An 11,215-nucleotide genomic window follows, 5' to 3' on the forward strand; every position below is an offset into this window, starting at 1 on the left:
GCGGAGCGCGAGAGAGGGAGGGCAGCATTTGAATTGGATTGTTGATAGCGTCCCTCTGAGCATGCTACTCTGTGCTTCGCTGCTGCAGCGGGCAGGGTGCTGTCGCGTTGCCACAGCATGGTGTAAGTGAATGAGATTGTGCTCCCCCCGCCTTGGAAAGCAGACTAGGGAAAGGAGAGCAGCTTGCATCCGAAGCTACTAGAAGAGCGTGCAGAGTTCTGCAGCAGGTTATGCTCGGTCTTACATTTGGCCGCCTTCGAACTGGAACACGGAGGGACTGGCCTTTTTTTTTTTTTAATCGGGCTTTTCCCATAATGGCATTCTTGTATCGTGTGATCAGAGCTTGCACAGGAGGAAAGCAGGCGGCTGCATTTAGTCACTGAGCTCCATTAGCTGTGGCCTAAGGCTATGCTGAGGTTTATAGCCCATTTGTATTGTTGCAGCTCAAAAGAAGAATGTTCAGAGGATGACAAGTGTATTCTGAGTAGGTATGTTGTTTCATTTTCGTATGAAGCCCATCCATTTGTGTCTTCCTGATACTATTGGTCAGAAATCAGGCGGATAGGTGCAGAATACAGTCAGGACAGTGCTGCAGAAACCCTGTTAAGAGAGAACAAAGGCATTGCAAGCGTCAGAAAATAAAAAAAACCCTAGCCGCTTTTATGAAATAAAACTGCATTGTGTGATATGCACCGTGGAGTAAAAAAGAAGTAAGAAAATGACTGCAGTCAATGCTTTCCTAACGAGGTGGCACTATTGTTAAGTTAGAACGATAGAATCATCACGTTGCTTTAGGGCACAAGAGGATGGAAAGGAGGTACCTTGCAGCCCTATTTTACGGATTGCGAGCATCTGGGTAAGGGCGCTGGCAGAATCCGTCCACTTGTGCTCGGTGGCAGCCACTGCTGTGGGTCACTACACTGTGGAGTGGAAGTCCTAGTTGGTAGTCTGTTATGGAAACGCTGTTTACTGTTATTGTAGTACCGTGGTGACAACATGCCATTGAAATGGAAAACGAGCTCTCCTGCTATCTGGAAATTCCCAGTTCCTGTGCTTAAAACATCCAGGTCAACGCCACTTTCTCCAGCATACATGTAAGTGAGAGAAAATAGGATACTAAAGTGGGATTTCATTCATGAATCAACCTTGTGGCAAAAGGGGGGAGGGGAGGCAAAAACCCCCAAACTGCAAACATCCCCAAACCCACAGGATTATAAATCAAGCTTGATTACATTTGAAAGACATTGGCATGCCCACATTTTACTATCATTTTGTTTACCTAGAACTTTATGTTTATTTTCATTTAAAGTGCTTAATGGTACTCCAAAAACCCAAAGATATGCATAAGGAATTGCAGAAGTATCAACTCTAACCTTTAACATTGGTTGGATTTTGTTTGTTGGCTTATTTTGAGTTTTTGTCTGGGGGAAACATTTAAGGTGAATCTTTTTTGTAACAACACAGATGAACTGCAGTTGATGGGTGTCAGTGTTGTGTTAAACATGGAAATGCCTTTTATACTTTTTTCTGGTGCATTTGAAATGTATGCCGAGTTAACACATTGATCAGTAAATGAGTCTTTTAATCAGGACGTTTGTAGTTGGGTTGTATATGAATATTAATAACTTTGCTAGTACATCTTCCTGGAGTTCTGCAGTGCAAGGTTAAAATTTTTCAAAGTGTACGTCTGGGTGTTGAAAATGAATGATACAAATGTTTAAATTTTTTATTTTAAGTAATTATATACTGAAATTAATATTAGGGGGTCCTAGAATTCTTGAGGGAACAAAACAATGCACAAAGCAGGGATTTAAAAATAAAATCCAAGAGCAGTAATGAATACATCTTTTAAAATATTGTTTGTGATCTTTTTTTTTAAAAGTAGAGGAAGGAATGACAATTGGACTACCCCCGCCCCCATTAGTAAAAGGAAAGCTTACCATCAAAACAGTGAATTAAATTGTTTTTCAATAGGAAAGATGGGGAAAATGTCTCTGGTTTTAGGTTCATTGTAGGTTTAGAAATCTGGTGACTTGTCATTGTACTACCTAGATTGCATTTGATCTGAGATTCAGATGCACAGAGATAGCTGGTTCTTTGACCCTGCTCAGCTGCTAAGGAATTGTGGTTATGCCCTCAGTCCCAAAGAAGCAGTTCCTTGGAAAGCACTAAGAAACAAGGACTTATTAGAGTTAAAGCCTTTCATTATGTTATTTTTAGATGCTTTTTAAATGTTCTTTCTTGGAGATGCTTGGTTTATTTATCTCTTCAGAAGTTTACACTCTGCCCCACCCCTTCCTCCATGAAGCGGAAAATCCTAACAATTTTTGTTACTACAAACTCAACAGTGTTTGTTGTCCAACGCTGTCTTTGTCAAAAGCACTAGTCAATAAAGTAACAAGTTATAGAAGTCTTCAACTAATTAGAGAAGCTAGGTTGTGCCTGCTGATTTTATGAATCTTAGCTGGTGATCAATATCCAAGGATTTACCAAAAGCAAATTCATATAAAAGAAATGAACAGAAAACAGACCCTCACAATCAGTAGGTTAAAATTAATTAATAGTTGTGAATGCATTTAGTACTCTACTGTACAGTGCTATCCCAAATATTAAAACTATGGCTCTTATTGCAGCTGATTTGCCCATTTCTAAGGGATGGTAAAAACATCTATATTTTTTTCATTCACATTTGTCCCGAACTTAGATAGAACTTAATATCACATCTGTAATGAATCATCTGTACCACCCTCTTTAATCTGATGATATGAGTGGATTGATTTAGAAAATAGAAACTGGAAAGCCCCATAGATTTTGCATGTTTATGGCTGATTATTGGTAGAACACATTGGTAGAATGGAGAGATACATTTGAAGATTTAGGATTAGGTTAGACAGTTTTGACAATGTAATCCTTTCTATATTATCAATTTGGCATTGATGCATTATCCCTTACAAATAAAGTAACACAGGGTTTAAATATTATGTAAATATACACAGAGAGAAATATGTTAAATATGGCAAAAGATTACTTTGGGAGAGTTTAAATTCAGGTTTTAAAATAAATTGTTTAGAGTGGGACTGTGTTTGATGAGAAGAATTCATTGCTGGGCCAGAAATAATAAAATCTTGTTTAACATGCTGTTCTCATCAGTGCTTCTTCATATTCTCAACACTCCTACACACAAACTGATACTTAAATTTAGCATAATTTGCTCTCTCAATAATTATAAAGACTAAGTTGCAATGATAGGTCAATTAACATTATATTTGCTCTCACTTTTGTTCAGTTTCCAAACAAGCTAAATGGTTATTTGAGTCTTTTGAATCTGGCTGATGTCTTTGCATTGAACTGTAATGGTTAAAATTGTCACACACCGATAATCTGTGATGTTCTCAAAATCTATCTGTAAAATCATGTATAAGCCCATAAAATATTATTGTTTAATTTAGAACTCATCACAGTTAATAACATCATCTTTCTGTCTGTATATTCATATAATATCTGTATTGGTTTGTAGGGGCTTACCATCATTTACTGTAATTTGTTATATATATTACCTAGTTGAAGATGGGTGCATTTTCAAAGACAACTTTCGGTATAAAATATTCTTGGTTGTGAAACAAATACATTGTGATAATTGAATAAGTATGGAGGAAATATGATCTCTTTCCAAACCCAATGTAGGTGCTATTTAGCTGTAGCTCTTCCATTGATGCTGTAAAGACAGGGCAGTGATATGCTAGTGGAAGCTACAAGAAAATATATTCCTGAGTGCAGACATTGAAGAGAAAGGCCAATTATTTTCCTTGTGAGTTTAAAGTCCAAGCTTGTTTTCCTTCCAATTGTTCAAAAGTTTAATGTCAGGTGAAACATCTCCATAGTTTTAGGATATCTCGATGATAAAGACAATGTTTATAACAACTTTAGGGGAAATAGTTTCCTATATAGCATACAGCGCTTTACAAATATATTATACTAGGATATGGGAAGAATGGAGTGTCTTAATGAGAAAAGATTTACGAAAAGAACCCTTTGGTTTTCAGAGAGATTAATGACCTAGGAGTTAGTCGACCTGGGCCAGATAGGGTCTTCCATCAGTTTCCATGTTGAACACTTGTAGGGTGAAATGTAGAATCCATTTGGACTTCAGAATGGATTGTCTTGCTAGAACTGAATCCCTGATGACGTGCGCTTGGGTTACACTGTTCAATAATAGGTTGAAATTCAACCTTAGCCTGAGGGAGGGTCTCCTGATCAGAGTAAACTTAATTAATAGAGAGTCTGCTTTTGACAGGTGTGAACCGTATACACTGACCTGCCTTTTAGCCTAAATTCATAAAGCTGATCGGGCCATCATAGCTAAATGGTTTGCTGGTGTTTTGGAATTCATTGTTCTAAAACAGCAAATGTCCCCTTCAGGCTAATGCTATAGGGTGAGTGTCTTATGGGAGTCCAAGGACACTCTGAAATCGTTATTAGCGCCAGCAGCCCATTTATCTTTCCTGCGCAGCAGCAAGGTTTGACAAATCGTGGTGTGACAATAATGAGGAAGACAGTTAGGTAAGAATTAACTAGTGCAGTGTAACCATGAATTCTGGAGACATCCATGGAGCTATTTTTCCCTAGAATTTTACTTTCCCCAAGCTTAAACAAGCAAGAAAGATAGAATGATGGTTAGTGAAATAGACAAGTCCTCCTTTAGCCCTCTTAACCTGCATTCCCTTAGCCTTCTGTTTGCAATTATTATTATTTTACTGTGTCCAACACATGTTATAGTAAATATCAATAGCAGGGTACTTTGTAGCAATTACTTTTCTGTCCTTTCATCATTAAAATTCACCATCTCATTCCAGAGAAAATGTGGTCCATATTGGATAAAAGAAGGCATACTCTTGCTTGTGAGTGGTTCAAATGTCAGAACAAATAACAATATGCATTTTCTAAATGGTCAGGTTTTCTTTCCCCACAGTTGACCTTTTTCCTTCCAACTTAAAGTAAGCCTTTTTGTTTTGGGAAATCTTTTGGGGTTGGTATTGTTTGGAAAAGTATTTATTAAATTAATAATCTTATATTTCGTCAGACTCATTCACAATTACCGGATGCATACACTTTCATTCGCTGGCGCCTGTTTAATTTATTTGGGAGCCTTGGTGGTGCCGCAGTTCCGAGCTCAGTTGCTCACTGAAATGTCAGTGGTCAGAACACACCAGCTGTGAGAGGGAGAGAGATGAGACAGCCTTGGCAGTCCTGTGGAGCACTCCCACCCTGACCTACAAGGTAGCAGAGAGGCAGAACTGACCTGATGACACAGAGGCTTTGGGTTTCATGTTGAATTGGGTTTTACTTCATATGTTCAATCTTAACAAAATGATATGGACGACAAATGACATAACTAGTACTTCAGTGCAAGTTAGTAGTATTGTCTGTAACTTTCAGGGCATGCTCTTTGGGAATTTCCATTGTCCAAGCTTGCAGAAGGGTGTTTCCATGGTAAATCAAAGTGATAGCCCCAGACGTCATCTGCAGAGTCCAAACTTGAATAGTTTCAGTGGCAAAGACCCCGTTGTTTCATAAGGCAGCATTTTTCATCTTAGGACAGCTCTTTCTTGCATTAAGCAAAACCCAGTCTTCTTATCTTTAATCTTCTCATCTCCCTTTGATTTTATAAAAATTGTCTTTTAAAGAAATCAATCTTCTCTATTACATACAAGTTGGAAATCTTACTTTAACCATCACTCATGGGCCGTAGTTCCAGACTTTTCACTTAAAGCAGGCCTGACCTCCTTGTGTGGCCTAACAGAAGATACCATTTTCTTTTGTCTGGATGCTCCATTTGTCTTGAAAAATGAGATTATATTATTTTTTAATCACATGATTCACACGGTCCCATAGTGAATTTAGAGTTTATGAAATTCCTTTTCAGAGATTTAGGATTAGATGGTTTACTCCTCATTTCCAATGTTTCTTTTCTTAATTTAAAAAAAATCTACCATGTGTGTTTTTAAGGCACATTCGTTTTTTCTCTAACACACCGGAGTATTTAGGAGATTGGAAGTCCTTACTCAAGGTGCAAGATCTAGAAGAACATTTTCTATCCCTGTTGACTCTGCGAGAAGGTTCAAGTATTGCCTTTCAATATTGGTGGGGGCTCATCCCTTGGGGAGCTCCATGTCTTGCCATTGGGCTTCTCCTGAGTTGAGGAAGAGCCTGGATTCAAAGAATGTGCTGCTTTCGTGGCTTTTCTTTCTTGGTGGTGCTGAGATCCCTCTTCAAAAGGCACCATTTGCTATAACTGAAAAAAATATTGTTCATAAGGTTGCAATGTTAAACGTCAAACTGGTTGCATATTTGACACATGCAAGAGAAATCTGCTGTTTCTGATGCTTTCAGATGGTCAGAGAATGTTAATTGTGAACAAGTTCTCTAAAATCTAGAGAGCTTGTTCACAATTAAAATTTAAAAATTGATCTTGAGTCTAGAGCAATAGGTCTTAGCATTTAACTTGAGTATTTCTTCAAAGTATTACCCCCCACGTCCCCCACCCCAAAAAACATTCATCGCAGAGGCAAGAGACGTAGAATTGCAATTCTCCTATCATCATGGAAAGCCCAATATAACTAAGAATTCTAAGGATTTCGGGCTCCCTGCTTGAAATTTAGCATATTTACAGGAGTCCCAAGAAGTAGAGCCAAATTGGGGAGAGAACAAAGGAAGAGAAAGATAATAGGAGATGGACAAGAGTTTGTGTGAATAACTATCTGCAAATACTGGGATTTCAATGATCAAGAATTACCAGGAGAATTGGTGACATTTTAAGTGGAAATGGCGGCCATGGTGTATTGTTTCATTTTCTCAAGGCCTTGAGAAAGAGGTGATATAAACACGTGATTACTTGAGAATCTTTACATGAAGAATTTAATGATTGATCTCTTTTGGGTATGAAGTGTGTATATTTAGCACGAAAGGAGCTCTGGTGGCGCTGTCGGGCAAGCATTGGACTGCTAACTGCAACATCAGTGGTTCCAACACCCCAGCCAGCCCACAGGAGAAAGTTGAGGTTATCCGCTCCTATAAAGACTCATAGTCTGCTTCTCTCTGTTTGTCTGCATCCTGAGTGTGCTGGTTTTCCATCTTCACCATGTCTTCTCATAAGACTTTCGGGATCAAGAGATTTCTGGCCAAGAAGCAAAATCAGAATCGGCCTATTCCCCCAATGGATTCGAATGAAAACTGGTAATAAGATAAGGCACAATTCCAAGAGAAGATATTGGAAAAGGACTGAACTGGGTCTGTTAGGAACCCCCTGTGGGATGGCACGCAAGACAGTATTTGCTCAGGCTCACTAGCCGTCTGTTACGCTGACTTTGCCACCATGTGATCAATTGAACTTGTATAGGCAAATATCTGATTTCTTCCTTGGTTTTTATACTTCTGCATCAGGATGCTAACAATAAATAATCTAAGGCCATTGCTTTGGAAAAAAAAGATTTATAGTCTAAGAATTCCTTATAGGGGCTTTATTAGTTGGAATCAACTCTCTGGCAGTGGTTTTCAGTGCCCCTTAAGAAATGAGTTCCCTCCCCCACTTCCCACCCCCACTAATAACCTTAGGTCTCATATCCTCTCCTATTCTACATGTTGCAAATAAGAAGATTCATACAACATTGGTAATATTCTTCTTAACACAAATGATGGAATTTTACCCTGTGAGGTGGAGAGTGAATAATTTATTGTTTAGGTATGTTATAAACTTAAAAAGAACCCTCAAGCAGCGATAACTTGATTCCAGACTATTAGATAGAATCTTAAAAATAAAATTATATAGTGTTTCAACTGGAGTAAAACATATTCAGTGACATAACTTACTAGGGTGAAGGTATTTGTCATTTAATAGTGAATAGGGCAAAGCCCATTTTGCCCCATGCATGTGAAAACAAGGGAAAGTACTTCTTCTGATAGATACTGTTCCATAGAGAAGTGACATAGCATCATTCTGTAAGAGAAAATGGAAATGTAAACAACTCTGAGGCCTCTTAGAGCTTACAACTGGTATCTAGCCTATAAAAAACACACTGACAATGCTATAGGAAATGTATTTAGTTTGCCAATGAAGGCAAAATGTCTTGGCGGTGGTTTTTGAGTACCATCAGGTCAGTTGCAAAGCATCCCATGTGACAGAGGAGGACTTTGCCAGAGGGGCTCCTGTGCTGTAATTTTTTCAGAAGCAGATTGTCAGGTCTCTTTCTCAGGGTGGCGTTGAACTGCCAACCTTTGGTCCAGCAGCTGTGGCCTTAATCATAACACCACCAGGGTTCCTTTGGTTGAGAATAGTTCTGCAGATGCTAGAAAAGCGCCAGGAAAAGGTCTGGGCTTTCTACTCCTGTAAAGCGCTACAGCCTTGGTAATGCACAGAAGTAGCTCTCTCCTGTTCTATAGGCTCACTGTGAGTTGGCATTGACTCGAAGGCAGTGAATTTAGTCTGGCTTTTGAGATTCATTAGATGAACCCTATTAATAGGCGAGCCCTGGAGGCATAATTCAGGAGCTCTGGTGGTGTGGTGGTCACTCTTTGGACTGAGATGTGCATGGTCAGGAGTTTGAAATAGCTAGCAGCTCTGTGGGAGAAAGACTGCACTTTCTACTCCTGTAAACAGTTACAGCCTCAGAAACCCACACTGCGGATTGCTCTGAGTCAGCAGACTCGATGACAGTGAGTTTGGTTTGGCTTGGGTGATATAGTGGTGGCAATATTAATATGGGCTGCTAACTTCAAGGTCAGCAGTTTGAATCCACCAGCCACTTTGAGGCAGAACGATGAGTCTTTGTACTCAAGTTAATAGTTACAGTCTCAGAAACTTATAGGGGTAGTTCTGTTCTGTCCTATAGGGTCAATATGTATTGGAATATGAGTCGGAATCGAGTCGAAATACGACTCAATGGCAGTGAACTTGAGCTTTAGTTAGGTGATATCTCACTAGGATTAGAAGGACAGGGCATTATGCAGGATAGATGAGAAAGGTTCTTCTGGTTAGGTGGTGGTACAGGGAGGGTTAGAGAGTTTTACTTGTCATGCCATCAAGCCATAAATCGTAGGCAAATCCCTGCACTGCCCAATTTACTGTCCTTGCTGCTATATTAGGATTAACCTGCCTTCTGTTTCTCTTGGACCATTAGTCTAACTTTATTGACTGTCTACCTTTTGGGTTCCCTGGAAATCAGTCACGATGGACAGTGCTGTAGATTGTGTGCTCTTTTTAGCCGTTTCTAAGTGTACTTACTACCCAGTGAATATGATCAGTATTTTCTTGTACATATTATTGCTTCATTGTTTAATTTTGCACAAGCACTTCATGAAACAAATTCTGTGTACTCATTTTCTATTGATACCGTATCAAATTATTGCATATTAATGATGTAAACAAATAAAACCAAAACACTCCCATAGACCAGAGTTGGCTCCGAGTCTCACCAGGCTAAAATCAAGGTGTCACCAGGGCTATGTTTGCAGGGCTCAAGGGAGGATCTCTTTCCTCCTCCTTGGAGTCGTGGGCAGAATTCTTGTTCTTGCTGTTGTAGGACTGAGGTCCTGTCTTCTTGCTGACTGTACACTGAAGGAGGCTTATAGCTTCTCGAGGCCTTCTCTATTCTGTGACTGGGAGGCCCCTTCCTCCATCTTCAAAGCCAGCAATCCCGAGTGGAGTCAGTCTCCCATCACATCTTTTTCTGACTTCCCTTTCTATTTTTCAGGAGTCACGGGATTAGGTTGTACCCATTCAGGCACTACTCACGTTACACCATTGTCCCATCTCAAGGTCCGTGACTTTAAGCACACCTGCAAAATCCTCTTTGCCATGTAACAACACATTCTTGTGTCCTTGAAGTTAAGATGTGGACGTCTTGGGGGAGGCATTATTCTGCCTACCACTGTGTGGGTGCTGCACAAAAAACTGTTTTTTTTCAAAGCTATGTATGTATTTTAAAAAAGATAAAACAATTTACCACCTTGAAAGTACTCCCGGTTACAGTTAGTATAGTTTGCAAATCTGTGATTCTATTCTTGGAACGATTTTTCAAACTTATCTGTTGGGATGACTGACAGCACCTTCCTCGTTGTTTTCTTCACCTCTTCTACGTCATCAAATAGCTGTCTTTTCTGTCCCTCTTCATTCACAGTAACAAAAACAAGTCACATGGAGAAAGGTCAGGTGAGTCAGGTGGAGGTAGGGGCAAGAGAAAAAGCTGGTGCACTGAGATGGCTGCGTGAGCAGGTGCACTGCCTAGTGGGAAAAGCAGTCCCCCGTATGCCACCATCAGGCCTTCTTTTGTCACACAGTTATGCAATCTTTTCAGAACCTCTACAGAGAAAGCTTGATTAACAGTCTGACCTGGTGGAACAAACTCCAAATGCACTAACCCCCTTCACATCAAACAAACAAACAAATGAGCATCGCCTTGACCTTTGACTTCACTTTTTTTGGGTGAGGGGACTATGGCGTCTTCCACTGGCTTGATCGATATTTGTTTCCAGGGTTGTAAGAATAGCACCATGTCTCCTTACCAGTGATGACCTTGGAGGAAAAAATCTGGGTCGCTTCGGAGCTGTTCTTTCAAAGAAGGCATGGCATATTTCTACTCGATGCTCTTTTTCCTGATCAGTGGAACCCGAGCACATATTTCACAGCAGCCCTGCTCATTCCCAAATCTTCTGTTAAAATCTGCTGAACTAAGCTCCAAGATAGTCCAGGTGACTCCCCCCAACTCTTCAATGGTCCATCGTTGGTCTTTGAGCACAAGTGCACAGATTTTGTTGACATTTTCATCTGTTTGGAAGCTGCATGAGGCTTGTCATCAATGGACATTTCACCTTTTTTGAAACGAGAAAACCACTCATACACCTGAGTTTTTCCCTTAGAGTTATCCTTGTAAGCTGTATTCAACATCACAGCAGTTTCTGCGGCATTTTTCCTGAGCCCGAAACAAAATTTCATAGCAGCATGCTGTTCCCTGAAATTAGTCATCACAAAAAATGAGATTCGAGCAAAATTGCTTTCATGAAAAAAATTCACTGTGACCAGGGAGAACCTTCCCAGGCAATGCTACTGGGTGCACTAATTCTGAGCAAGTTACTTGACACTCACCTAGCAGGAAACATGCTTACTACGAAAGCTCCATCCACAAGAGCTTTTTCTTTTTTTTGGAGGAGGTGGGTGGGGGAT

General features: G+C 39.9%; 1 protein-coding gene and 1 pseudogene across 7 annotated transcripts in view; both read left to right on the forward strand.

The window, feature by feature from the left end:
• The window catches only part of KLHL13 (kelch like family member 13), a 204,177-nt gene that overhangs the window by 131,723 nt on the left and 61,239 nt on the right, over nt 1-11,215 (forward strand). The window contains exons 1-2 of one of the 7 annotated variants that reach the window (XM_045298584.1): nt 426-488; nt 982-1,094. The exons of 4 other annotated variants lie outside the window; for them this stretch is intronic. In XM_045298584.1, coding sequence (XP_045154519.1) covers nt 997-1,094 — 98 coding nt within the window. In that variant the 5' untranslated portion in view covers nt 426-488; nt 982-996. Of the gene's footprint in view, nt 1-267; nt 489-981; nt 1,095-11,215 lie in introns of those variants that run through there. 2 more of the 7 variants (XM_004710081.2, XM_004710082.2) reach the window with 2 other exon arrangements.
• Nucleotides 7,139-7,346, forward strand: LOC105979303 (annotated as a pseudogene).

Source organism: Echinops telfairi, unplaced genomic scaffold (genome assembly GCF_000313985.2).
Source record: "Echinops telfairi isolate 266 unplaced genomic scaffold, ASM31398v2 ScPeMD7_7427;HRSCAF=8465, whole genome shotgun sequence".
NCBI classification, from domain to species: domain Eukaryota; kingdom Metazoa; phylum Chordata; class Mammalia; order Afrosoricida; family Tenrecidae; genus Echinops; species Echinops telfairi.